General features: G+C 54.2%; 1 protein-coding gene across 1 annotated transcript; it reads left to right on the top strand.

Moving 5' to 3' along the window:
* The first annotated feature begins 2,346 nt into the window (after positions 1-2,346).
* On the top strand, positions 2,347-11,549 carry GLUL (glutamate-ammonia ligase). The gene is made up of 7 exons (XM_086617544.1): positions 2,347-2,480; positions 7,220-7,410; positions 8,614-8,775; positions 9,044-9,190; positions 9,668-9,795; positions 9,955-10,154; positions 11,081-11,549. Exons 1-7 carry the CDS (start codon positions 2,347-2,349, stop codon positions 11,397-11,399), a joined length of 1,281 nt encoding a protein of 426 aa, XP_086473670.1. The 3' UTR covers positions 11,400-11,549.
* The last annotated feature ends 1,992 nt before the right edge of the window (positions 11,550-13,541 follow it).

Raw genomic sequence — 13,541 nt, 5'->3', positions numbered from 1 at the left:
CTGCTCAGCCCAGCCGCAGCTTCTTGGGGTTTGCTCAATGCATGCAAGGGTACATCTGCCCTGGTCATCGTGCTGCAACAGCTCCTTGAAAAAGGAGCTCATGCGAGCCATGTGGCTATTAAACAAAAAAGAAGCTTTTTTTTTTAAAAAAAAAAAAAAGGCTTAAAAAAATTTTGCAGCTGCATGAGCACAGCCCTGATTTAGGAGGAGGCTTGGAGAGGAGCACAGAGTGGCCAAACTCTTTGTGCAAAGATAAGGGCAGGGTTGCAACACCAAACATGTCAGAAGGGCTTCGCTCCCTCTCTGTCTGAGCCCAAATTACCTGCGTCCTCTGTCCCCCCGGCGCAGGGAGCAGCCCACCCTCCGCAGACCTGAGGCCACCACTGCCAGCGGCAGAGCCTCGCAATCCCGGGCTGGCAGAGGGGGACGGTGCTGGGTTTCTTATCCTTGCCCAACATAAACTGGCACGGCTTGCAATGACGATGAAGTCCAAGGCTGCCCGACCATGGGGTCAACCTCGTTGCTTGCAGTCACTGGCCACTCGCAGACTTCCCAGTCAGCCCAATCTGCCCCTTTTCATGCGGTGGAGAGGGTGGTGATGTTCCCCAGAACCAGCTTCAGTAGGTACCTGCAGCCCCAAGCACCTCTGCATTGCTTTTGGTCTCAGGTGATGGTCCACAGCCCCTGCAAGCTGGGAAACTCCAGCACGAGGGAGCGGTGCAAACACCTTGCTGCACAAACCTGCTCTCCTTCTAGCACAAGAATCCCATGCACAGAGTGAGCTTTTGAGGCAAAACTGTTTGGGGTTTTTGTCCCCCCACCCATACAGCCCCAGCCTGTTCTCATATAAATAGTTTAGGACACCTCAAAGACTGCATCAGCCATGGGTTTGATCCTTTTGCGCCCACAGCACCTTAAAAGTGGAATTGTCTGAGGTCTCAGGTTTGGCAGTTCGGCTTTAAATATTAATTCCTTTCTTGAATGTATTAGTTTCAGTGTTGTGTTTTTTTTTTCAAATGTGATTTTCATGCTCAGCCTCCTGGGTGCGTAAGACTTGTTTGCTCAGCGAGGACATCTCTGGTATTTCCTTACATTAATCAGAAGTGGTTTTGAGCCTATTGCCACCTGTCAGTAGTTGCCTTGCTTGGGATTTATTTACGGTGAAAGCTGGGCTCGGACCCATCACACCTGACAGCCCCTTCAGCAAGCTCTGCGTTTGCGTGCTGCTTCTCCAGCTCCAGTGAAATCGCTCGTGTAACCTTATCCGTGCGGCCGGGTCCGTTGACTTCAGCAGTCCAGGCTGAGCATGTGCTGGGGCAGGACAGGGACCTAATTCAGCCATAGGGAAGGGACACGGACAACAGCGCTTTGCAGTTACCTTTTATAACTTACAGCGTCAGGCCTGGATACTACTGTTGAATCCACTTGGGCAGCGCTTGGAGGATTTCTGCACTCTCGCTTATGGAGCTACGAAGCGCATTAGGCTGAAATTAATCCACCAGCCACAGCTAACACGGCCCTGACCTAGCTGAGAGTGCATTTAGCAGCATTAACAGTGCTAATAAAAAAAAAAAAAAAAAGACAAAAAAAACCCCACAAACAAAACCCCAACACCCAAAACCTGCCAACGCACGCTGTGACCAATTTCCAACTGCAGGGAAAGGCATGTGCTGAGCACTCCCTGGGATATTCTCCACCCTTGTACAAAGCAAACTGAGCCAAGCAATTTCTAGGTCTCAAATCCCGCCTGCCCATGACGTTCTCATCTTCCAGCTTCCCCTGGTCGCTTTCGGAGGTGAGCACGTGCTCAGCCCCTGCTCGCTGAAGACGCTCGGCCTCCGTGCAAGGTCTGCAGGTGTGCAGGGCAGAGCCGGCCAGAGGTAGGTGCTGCCTGCCGGAGCTGCTGCCCGTCCGGCCTGGAGCTGGCAGTGGCGATGCCCATTCTGCAAAGAGCCCACCCCAGGGGCAGCTGGGGAAGGGGGCTGCTCAGGGACGAAACAATGGCATGGTTTCCTGCTGGGAGTGGCAAGGTGGGCATCGGGCATGGCGACTGGCGCCAAGAAAGAGGTGGAGAGGGAGGTGTAAGCAAGCCAGGGGGAGGTTGCACAAGGCTTTCGTGGCTGCTGTGCTCCCAAAGCCCCCCTTTTCCTAAATGCGTCATGGATGGGTATTGCAGCTGAGCTTCATGGGGAGGGAGTGGTTTTTTTCCTTTGCACGTTTTTATTTATTAATTTGCTTTCCTAAATTGCCCTTCTGTGCTGCCCAGGTGATCCGCTCTGCTTCCAAAAACCCTCTGGTCACCAGCCATCAGCTACCCTTGACCCTGGCAGCACCTTCAAAGGGAGCATGGCCCTGCTGCGGAGCGTGCAATGTTTGCTCACTTATCGGGCGAGCAGCTACCGCCTCCCTGCCTTGGGGGGTTTCGTCAGCCTCCCGCAGCGCTCCCGGGGAGAACGGTCGGCCACCGCTGCTTGCACAAGGTCAGTGTCCCCCCACCCAGCACCGACGATTCCCCGCCCCGCAGTGATCTCCCTGTCCTCGGTCGGTAACTGCTGTTTGAGTCTGATGGGGGCAACTCGTTAATGCAGTGCTTGCTCAGCTGGCTAAAGCATTAGGTTCGTTTTTCCAGCCCTGGCTAATTAATGATGAGTAAAAGGGGATGTGTCTCCAGTTCTTCCAGCCCCGTGAGCCCATCGACAGGCCAGGTCCCACGGGTGGTGGGCATGCTGTGGTGGGTGCAAGCCAGAGGCAGCTGTGCCCAGCAGCAGGCAGGGATGGAGGTGATGTGCCACCAGGACATCCAGCCCCTGTCCGGTCTCACTTCGGTGTGTTTCAGCTCCTTATGCAGGACCTCACAGCCCAAAGCGCTTTCCTGGATGGGTCTGAATATGGTAGATCTGAATTTGGGAATGTCTTGGCTGTTGGGCATGGGGAGAGGAGAGATGCTGGAGGAGTCTCTGCGCATTGCAGGGAGGTTGGACTAGATGACCTTTAAAGGTCCCTTCCAACCCAAACTATTCTCTGATGCTCTACTTGTCCCTCCTCCCTCCCAGCTGTGCCGTAGCTGGAGGCTGGGCACCTGAGGTGCGTCCGGCCTCCTCCTAGGATCTAAGCAGTCACAACAAAACGGACCATTCCTCCTCCCTGTTTGACATCTATGTTAAAAAAAAAAATAAAATCATTAATTTCTATTTAAGAATCTCTTTTTTTTTTTTAGTGCTAGTGAAAGGCAAACAGGTACTTGGGCTTAGCGGACCAGGTCTGCATCCTGTTGGGGCTGAGGTCTCCAGAGTGGCCCCCTCCTGAGCTGCAGGGTCTGTAGTGAGAGGGCCACCTTTCGAGATGGCCCCAGGGAGCTGGGAAATAGTCCCAGCACTGCAAGGGCAAAGCCAGCAGCCACAAGCCACAGGGAAGTTTCATATCCTGCCTTTTTAACCCTTGAATTGTCCCTTTGCTTTCTTTTCCTCCCTCTGATGTGTGACATTTCGACATTTCTACCTTTTAAGGACATTGCCAAATTTATGAGGCTGCACTTTCGGGAAGGTCCCTGCAGCCAGGCAGGTGCACAAGGCCCCTATGCCAAGAGCAAACAGCCTAGGTCATCTGGGGGAGATGTGAGGACAGGGATGGAAGGGACACATGGACAGGGATTGGTCACAGCAGCCCCAGCAAGGCACAGTGGAGAGGGAAGTCATGACCCCATGCTGCCTGGCTCCTGGCTGGGGTTGGAAAAAGAGATGCTATAGGATGGTGTCGGTCTTGGCACATGTAAGAGCGGGCATGTCTCATGTCAACTGTGAGAGACTCGATTGTCCTGGTCCCCAGACTTCTCCCAGAGAGACTGGGGACCTTGCCGTGTGCTGTCCCCGCTGGGTTTGCATTGCTGCCTTGGAGGCAGAAGGCTGCAAAGTCCAGCCCTGACCGACCCTCCCAGCTCACCAGCTGTTTTCCAACCCTGGCAATTCTCGCAGGATATAAACCAAGCCAGAGGGAAGTGCCGGGGCAGGCGAATAAAGGTGTTCCCACGAATTAATAGGAAGAAGAAAGAAAAACATGTGCCAGTCGGGACTCGCCCCTGGAGCGGTGCATTGTCTCTGGAGCGGGGCCCTTTGAAGGCTGATTTAAATCCAGTCCTGGGAGGTGTCACCTGTTGGCGTCGCGCCTTCCCGAGCTCCCTGGTGAGGTTTTTGTCTTCACTGAACGCTGGTGACAATAAGGGTCACTGGAGCACGCAGCTGAGCGAAGGCACAGGCTGAGCCGTGTTTCAAAAAAAAAACCTCTAAAAACTCCAAAAAAACTCCAACTCCAACAAACCCAAACCTGCAAGGGGAGGAGGGGAAGGCAGACGGTAAACAAGCTGCCGGGAGCCCTGCGAGCCGGCAAAAGGACGTTTCTCCTGCCGCCGGCTTCCCGGGAGAGGGCGCCGGGTCCGCGGCTGCAGCGCCCGGCTCCGGCTCCGCTCCGGGGACTCGTAAACATGTTGTGCAGGGAGAGGGGAGGGACACGGGGCTGCCACCAAACCTCCCCCGGGGCAGGGAGCCACATCCTCCCACCCCAGCCACGAAACCCTTGCCCACGCCGGGAGTCTCTCCCAGGCAGGGATTTGGTGGCCAGAATGCATTTCTTGGATGGAGAGAGGTTTACGTTACAGGCTGCCTTTGCTCCCTGCTTCCCTTTGGGGTCCTTCGGAGCTCGGTGGCCCCAAGGCTTGGGAATGGCATGAGGATCACCCCACACCACAGGGACTTCCACCTGTAAACACCCTGGGCTTGTTTGCAGCCAGCTCTGGTGGCCAAAGTTTCTGGAAAATTTGCAGGGAGCAAAGCACATTTCCAAGAATTTGGCACAATTGGAGCTGTTGGTGTTCTGATGAAACAAATGCAGGGAAAAGCGCTGGGCACAGCTTTACATTGCCCGTGGCTCCCTTTATGGGAGCTGGTTTGTGTCTCTCCTGGCCTGACTGGGTCTCAGCACCAGCTCCTGCCACCTCCTTCAGCTGAGCTGGTAGATTCGGGTAACCACATCTGAACTTGGTCTGAGTATGGATCTGGAGATAATTTCTATGGCTGTAACTTGTGGCTGTTGCAAGGTGATGTTAAAGAACGAGCTGGGTTGTCCGTGGAGGGAGGGTGAAGACCCTCCTCTTGACATGGGCAATAAAGCAAGGTGAGGCCTTAGCCAGCACTTCCACCTCCTCCTGGCTCAGCTCTCCCTGGCCACTTTACCCCCTGCCCGACTCTAGCTGTGCAGAGGCTGTGTCTTCAGTAGGGCAGTCATGATGGCCAGGAGGGTCCTGCTTCTGGAGGGATAACGATTTTGGTGCTATCCGTGTGAAGCTGGCATGTGGTGACCCAGGATCCCATCGCCCCCAGGCAAGTGCATGGGTGGTGTGTGCGTGCAGGCCTGTGCACAAGGGCAGCAGCTCCCTCTGCTAGCACTGGCATGGCTCTCCTGCCCCTTGGGTCCAGGCTGGGAGGTGTGGAGGGATGAGCAGTAGCAGGGATGGGACAGCAAGTGAGCTGCTAGGGTGGAAAAGTACTAGGCAGTGCCTGCAGTGTGCTGAGTGCCCCTTGCCACCCGAGTGCTCCCAAAGTGTGTGCGGGATTTCTCCTCTCTCGTGTGACAGGGACCGATCCTGTGCCCTGGAGCCAGGGTCTTGGCTGCAAATCCGGTGCTGGAGCCTGTTACCTGCGCCAAGGGGCAAAGCGGGGCACCGAGCAGCAGACACTGCCTGTTCCCCCACCCCCGAACATGTGCACCAAGCCCGAGCCGGGGCCCAGAGCTCGAGGGGGCTCCAGTTCCTCCCTCTTTTCCCCGCTGCCTTGTTTACCCAGGGCGGCCCATTTCCATCCCTGGGAGTTATGCAAAGGCAGCCGCTAATGTAAACGCCGCGGAAAGCCCTGGATCTGCTCCTGCCGCCGCTTTCTCAGAACTACGCGAGATGAGGGGTTATATTTTTCGGGCTGGGGGGGGCGGGAGTTGCAAAATGGACCCAAGCCCCACCCTCTCCCCCTCCCCTCTGGTTTTTGCCCCCCCCTCCCTCGGTGCGGGGCGAAGCGGAGGAGGGACATCCTCCCCCCCCGGCCCCCCCCCTTCCCGGGGGCGGAGGGCAGAGGCAGCCCAGCCGCTGTGCCCTCGCTGCCGGAGGAGGAGGAGGAGGGAGGCGGGGTGGCCGCCCCTTGTGCGCGCCCCCGGCCCGTCCTGCCCCCGACCCCCCCCCCCCCCCCCCGCCCAATCAGTGCGGCGGGGCCGGCGCTCCGGCGCCATAAAGCGGCAGCGGGCGCGGCCCCGGGAGCCGAGCGTGGGAGCCCCGCGCCCGCCCGCCGCCGCCGAGCGCAGGTAACGGCCCCGCGGGGCGGGGGGGGCCCGGCCGCCTTCCCCGCCGCAGCCCCTGGGGCTGGGGGTAACTCCGCCTTGTGCCGGGACCGGGGTTCCCGGCGGCTGTTTGGCAGCCGGCGCACGGACCTTCTAGGGGAAAATTCCTGCTTCGCTTTTGTTTTGTTTTGGGTTTTGTGGTGGTTTTTTTTTTTTTTTTTTGGGGGGGGGGGAAGCGGCAGCTGGAGTTTTCTCTTGAAAACAGATGTTCTTTACAGTTTTTATTTTTTTTTCTTTTTGCAAAGCTCTTTAGCTGCTTACTTAAATACTTGTGCCTTCCTCCCTGCCAGCAGATGCACGCGTGGGTGACGCTTCCCGCAGCGGAGCGAGGCCGGTGGGGCCCTCCCCCCCGCCCCCCGGGGCGAGCAGAGCCCCGCGGGCAGCGCCGAGCAGTTTAGACTGGGGAGGGCTGGTCGGGGCAGCCCGAGCGTCCTTGCAGAGGGGTCGGGTGTCGGAGTGACTTTTCCAAGTCGCTTCAAGTTTTCAGATCGTTAGCGGTGCTGAGCACGGAGGTGAGGAGGTCGTGCAGGGCTGAGGAGCACTTTTGAAGGCTGTTTCTTGGTGGATAAGACTTAGTTTGTGGGTTTGCGTGAGTCTGGGTGTTAAGGGGACGTTTTGAAGGTACCGTTTTTGGAGCAGCGCTTTCCTAACTGTCTGTGTCTGCTTGAGCTGCTGTTTTCTGCCTGCAGAACAGCATGGGACCGCTGGAGATGGCTGCCAGCCCCATGGCCAGGCTGTCTCGTGCTCCTCCCTGGCGGCAGGGTGGAAAATCTGGGAGAGCAGGGGAAGGCTCATGGTTGGGGTTGATTTTATTTATTTTTTTGTGTGTGTGTCTTCCTTTCAGGAACCCCCTTGTCCGGTCTGCAGCCATGGCCACCTCGGCAAGCTCCCACCTGAGCAAAGCCATCAAGCACATGTACATGAAGCTGCCGCAGGGGGAGAAGGTCCAAGCCATGTACATCTGGATCGATGGGACTGGGGAGCACCTCCGCTGCAAAACCCGCACGCTGGACCATGAGCCCAAGAGCCTTGAAGGTGAGAGGGTTGGTGTAGGACTCACAGCCCTTTGCTGGGTGGAGGAAGCAGCCATGCTCGGCTGCTCTGGAGTAAGGATGCAGTTTCTCCCTTTTCATGGCAGAAGGGTGGTATTTGGAGAAAACGCCGCTCCTCACCCCCTCCCAGTTACCCCCTTCCTCAAATACCCAAGGGGACATTCCCAGCTCTCCAGATGTGGAGTTTCATGATCTGGGGTTCAGAACCGGTCCCTGGCACTGCCCCTGCTGCGGAGGGGGCTGTTGGCAGGGACTGGGGGCTGTTGGCAGGGGCTGGGTGGCCCATTGACTCTCGAGTACTCGTTTTGGCCGGAAGTAGTTTGGCAGAAGAAAGTGTAAGGGAAAGAATGGAGCTATCCGGTGTAATTAAGAGCTTGTGTCCCTCAGAACAAACAGTCCCAGCTTACACAATAATAGCATTAGGATTTTCCCCAGGTTGCCATGGTGCTGGCTGGAGACAGTTATGAAATGAAAATACTCTGTGTGACTGAGCAGAATTATCTTTTTTTTTTTCTTGCCTCTTTCTATTTTTTTTCCCTTTTTCCCTCTAAGGGAGTGGTTGGCACAGCTCCTTTGAAATCTTTGTGCTTCCTATCCTCCTACTTTCCCCCCCCCCCAGGATATGGAGGAGATAACATTGCCCGGGTGGAGTTCACTGCTGCTCCCGCTGTGCTTTGCCCTGGAGGGCAGTGCATAGCCAGGAGGGGTGGGCGAGGGTCCAGGCTGGCCCTACTCTTCCTCCTCCTCCTTCACATGAAACTCGACCTATACACCTCCTCCAAGCCATGTCACATGGATAAGGGTATTTCATGGCTCCCCCCTCATTCCTACAGCTTGAAGATATCTGATGCTCTGTCCTCTCCCGTCTTGAGAGCAGAGTGGGTGCTGTGCTCATCCCGGTGGTTGTTGCGACATGGGAAACATCCTCAGTGCTGCTTGGTCTTGGCTGGCAGCCCAGCTCCTTATGTTTCCCAGGGTGGCTGGGGAGTTGCACTCCCCTGTTTTTTTCCTTGTTTTTTTATTTTCTTTCCTTCCCCTATTTGGAACAAAGTCAGCTGAGCTGGGATTAAACTTATTGTAGGCCTGTTCTCTATAAGCATCTTCACCTCTAATATTGGAGGGCGGCTGGGAGCCCATCCTCCTGGTGACCCTGGGTCACTGTGGCTCGTTCCTCTCTCTGCTTCAGATCTCCCCGAGTGGAATTTTGATGGCTCCAGCACCTTCCAGTCTGAAGGCTCCAACAGCGACATGTACCTGCGACCTGCTGCCATGTTTCGGGACCCTTTTCGCAAGGATCCCAATAAACTAGTTCTCTGCGAGGTCTTCAAATACAACCGCCAGTCTGCAGGTGAATGGACCTTCTCCTGATGGAAGTGGTGGTTCTGGGGAGAGGAAGGGGAGACCTATCCAAATGCTGTTCATGCCCTTAGCATCATGCATGACACGGAAACAATCCCTGCCCTGACAGTAAAAGGCAATCCAAGAGCCGGTGGTGGAGATAAGGGCTGGCCCTGGGATTCTTCCCGAACGCTGCCGGGACGCACACTGTAGATAAAGTGGAAGTGGGGAATGGAGGTAGAGATGCTAATAAGCCTCATGTTGCTTTTCCGTTCTAGAGACAAATCTCCGGCACACCTGCAGGAGGATTATGGATATGGTGTCCAACCAGCACCCCTGGTTTGGGATGGAGCAAGAGTACACTCTTCTGGGGACAGATGGGCATCCGTTCGGCTGGCCTTCCAACGGCTTCCCTGGACCCCAAGGTAACCTCTCGTGAGTCTGTGCTGGACCCAGTTGGGCGTCAGTAACGCCGTGTTTGAACCGTCATCGGTGTGAGGCAGCTGAAGTGCTTCAGGGGAGCTGTAAGATTTGAGGTGTTTGTAGAACTGAAGGTGGACGGTAGCAAGCAGGACATTGGCAAAAACTAACCCGTGAAATTAAGATCCTTACAGAAAGGCTAAGACAAAGTTTGGCCACATCTAAATTTGCTCCTTGGTTTCTTGGTTTGCAGATGGCTTAAACTGTTGCCCAGCGTGACAGGGCGCAAGCTCAGGCTTTCAGAGGGACTTGATTTGCGTCGTTGCTCTGCTCTGGTAGCGCTTCCATGAAAAACAGATTTTGAGGCTTTTCCGTATGTCCTAAGCCTTTACAGAGTTCTTCCCTGCACGTGCTTGGTCTTCACTGAATTTAAGCCTTTTTCCTCTTGGAAACTCATGTTCCTCTTGCTGTTCACGTTGCAGGTCCATACTACTGTGGGGTAGGGGCTGACAAAGCCTATGGCAGAGACATTGTGGAGGCCCACTACCGAGCGTGCCTTTATGCTGGTGTGAAAATTGGAGGAACCAATGCAGAAGTGATGCCGGCCCAGGTAAATCGTTTTAGGTGCCTCACAGAATGAGATAGTATGGAAGAATCCCAGGCAGTGGGAGCTCTTGGCTCTGAGCCATGTGGTTTTATTGATGATGAGAACATAAGGGGGTGGGAAGTGTCTCTGCACCACTGAGCCAGCGACTCCTCCTCCTTGTAGTGGGAGTTCCAGGTGGGACCATGCGAAGGGATTGAGATGGGGGATCACCTCTGGATCGCACGCTTCATCCTCCATCGGGTGTGCGAAGACTTCGGTGTCGTTGTGTCCTTCGATCCCAAACCCATCCCTGGGAACTGGAACGGTGCTGGTTGTCACACTAACTTCAGCACTAAGAACATGAGGGAAGATGGAGGTCTCAAGTAAGTTGTGGGGTTTTTTGGGTTTTGTGGATTTTTTTGAGATGGGCCAGTAGTATCTGTGTGTTAAGCAGCAGGCTAGACTTGGTTGGTAGCAGTGATCTTTTTGCAGAGCTTTTGACCGCATAGGAGATGTCACACTGGTGCTTGGTGTTGTGTTTCAACTTTCTGGATTTTTTTTTTTCTTCTTGGTGCTGGGTGGGAATTGCAGCCAGCAGTACAGCTCTCTCGGTGCTGACGGAAGCACAGGTGGCCAGGATGCAGCTGTTTGTGACAGGCCGTCCAGCTCTGCATCTGCCAATGCTACAGACAAACTCAGGACAGGCCTTTTTTTTGTTTGTTTGTAACCATGAGAAAAGAGGAAGACCACTTGCTTTTGTCTGGGCCAGGCTATGGAAGCAAATGCCATGTTTTCTTAAACAAGAAGATCCTGAAAACATAAAACCAGAGTTCCGTATGGGGCTGATGTGCGGGCAGGGACCTTCCAGCACTGGGTTGCAGTGGAGCTGTGAAGGGATGATTCTTCCTGGCAACTGCGTTTGCTTTCTTTAATCTTGGTGATGTCCTGAGATGATGAGCCAACCCGTGACTTTGTGAGCTTCCCAAACAGAAACTTCTGTGTTAAGGAATCTTCCCTCCGAGAGCAGGTTCCTTAGGGTGATGCATCTGTGGGATCTGGCCATGGGTCAGACCGGTGGTGTCCCACACACAGCACTCCCGAGGGACCTTTTGAGGCCATGGCGATTCTCTTCCCAGAACCAGCCTGGCCTGGAAGTAGAAGCGGAGAGAAGCCCTGTGTCGAGATGATGAGAGAAGCATGTTGTAGGGCGTAGGCTTCATCATGAAGTGGTTTGGGGACAGCAATTGGAGCTGGTGCCATCCATCAGATGCTCACTGTGCCCCCCTGCCCCACCTTGCTCCCTTCGCAGGCACATCGAAGAGGCCATCGAGAAGCTGAGCAAGCGTCACCAGTACCACATCCGTGCCTATGACCCCAAAGGGGGGCTGGACAATGCCAGGCGCCTGACGGGTTTCCACGAGACATCCAACATCCACGAGTTCTCCGCTGGCGTGGCCAACCGCGCTGCCAGCATCCGCATCCCCAGGAACGTGGGCCATGAGAAGAAAGGCTACTTCGAGGACCGCCGGCCCTCTGCCAACTGCGATCCGTACGCGGTGACAGAGGCCCTCGTCCGCACGTGTCTCCTCAACGAAACTGGAGACGAGCCCTTCGAGTACAAGAACTAAGCGGACTGCGCCCACGGACACCGCCTTCCCCCCGTGCTTCCCGCAACCCTAAACTTCCCTTCTAAATGTAACCCCGAGGGTACCAGATAACATGTTCTGTGTCTCAGTAACTCTTGTTGTTGTGAGGTGGGGAGGAGGGCAACTTTAGTTTTATCGATGTCTGTTTGTCATTGACTCTTCAGAAGACAAGAGAAGGAGAGATTGTTAGAGAACTTTTAACCACTGTTTTATTATTTTTGTTTTTTTTTTGTCTAATTTGTGTACATCTGATGGGATCCAGTGGCTTCCAGGGACCGACTGTGCACACAAGAGGCCAGTAAGCAGGTGGAAGGCTTAAAAACCATAGCTGATTTCCCCCTCCAAGAGTCAAATTTGGGGTGTTAGCCCCACCGCCGGCTCTCTGCAGGCTGATGGTTCTCTAAGGTTGGTGCCCTTCTGCAGGGAAGGGAAGACGGGAGCTGTGATGGAGCCCTGCGCGCTCCTACCTGTATGGTGTGATGGGGAGACCTTCACCCTCTGGCCGCTCCGAGGTTTCTGGGAATCTTCTGGCGTATTGAGCTCAGCGTAGGAGCGTTGAGGAGAACTCCTGTTTCTGTCACTGGAAGTCAACTGGTCTCCGATTCGTAACACAGAGTGAAGTAGTATTTTTCTATTTAAATATAAAAACAAACAAAAAAAATTATATATGAAAGTGGTTGTTTTTTTTTTTTTAAAAAAAAAAGACATGATGTTCCAATGACTCACCCGGCTAGGGCAGGCAGAGCTCCTGAGGATGCTGTCAGAGGGCCTCCAGGTGGGACCGAGGATGAGCTTGGAGGGCTCGGTGGAGGAGACTCGGATGAGGTTTGTTTCAGCGTGGAGTGGAGTTTGCAGGAGGCGGTTCCTGGACCTGGGATTGCTGTAACTCGAGCAGCTGCGACGTGCCCGTGAGCGTGTAAATCAACAAGAGGAAGGTGTCCTGAACTAGGTGTTGACCGGTCAACTTAACCGTGTTCCGGACAGAGCTGTGGGTGTTTTCCCTTTCCAGCGGGGCTAGCATGTCGCTAAAGCAGGGCTTTTGATAAAGAAGAGAAAAAAAAGGGTTTAGATGATATATTTTTTTTTTTCATAATGTTCTTAGTTTCTAAAATGGAATGGTTTTACAGGGACCGTTGGTGTCTCTGTAGTGTCCTGGCTCTGGGGCTGCCATCCAGCTGCGATGGGGGCTAGGAGAAGGGAGAGGCCGCCTGTCCCTCCCAGCCAGCCTTGGCACCTCCCAGCTCATGCTGGGGGGGTTCAGACGTTCTGGGATTTTTACACTTGGGTATCTTAGATGGTGCCAGTTATATTCTGTTGCATTTGGACTTCTTCTGAATAGTTTTTTTTATATATATATAATTAAAAAAAAAGAAGAACAAAACCTCAATTCTGACTTCTGCCTCCTTTCTGTGATCCATCCTGGCAGCTTCTTTTGTGTGCGTGTTGCTTTCACCATTTGAAGGGAATTGGACCCTGATAGTGGGTAGGCTTTGGCTTTTCATTTGTGGGGTGGGTTTTTTAGGGGGCAGGAGTCTTGCAATCTAGGTGTGCTCTCCAGAAAATGGAGTTTTGGAGGTGGCTGTTGATTCTCCGGTGAGTGATGGTCTAGCCGTGACTAGAGTGGTACGGGAAAGGGACTGGGCTTCGGAGTGTCCATAGGGAGCGTTATGGGCTGAGCACAGGTGTTTGTGCATCTCCCCAGCCTCCTCCACGCAAGTGCTACAGGATGTAGAAATGCCTCAGAAAATAAAATTCCAGCAAACTTCATGAAAAAATGGGCTTTGTGGAAGAAGACCCTTTCTCACTCTCCCTATGGAGAGAGTGCTGCTCGTCCACCTTTGGTGTAAAAGTGGGCATTTAGAAAAGTAACCAAGGTAGTAGAAGTGTGTCACGTTGCTTCTTAAGTTTTTTATTTAGCTTGTGGTGCTATTTTCCCAGCTCCCTGAGAGGTACCTTCTCCAGGGATAAACGCTTTAACCGTTTCCATCTTTACGGATTAACTACACACGAGCATACTGCTGGGCTGTTCCGGCTGGCATGTTTTTGTGGACCAAATGGTCTTTTGTCCCTTCCCTTCTGGGGAATGTTCAAGCCAGCCCCTTCTTCACTGAGGCCCCAAAGTTA

This window comes from Tauraco erythrolophus, chromosome 10 (assembly GCF_009769465.1).
Source record: "Tauraco erythrolophus isolate bTauEry1 chromosome 10, bTauEry1.pri, whole genome shotgun sequence".
In the NCBI taxonomy this organism is placed as follows: Eukaryota; Metazoa; Chordata; class Aves; order Musophagiformes; family Musophagidae; genus Tauraco; species Tauraco erythrolophus.
This window is presented reverse-complemented; position numbering and strand designations above follow the sequence as displayed.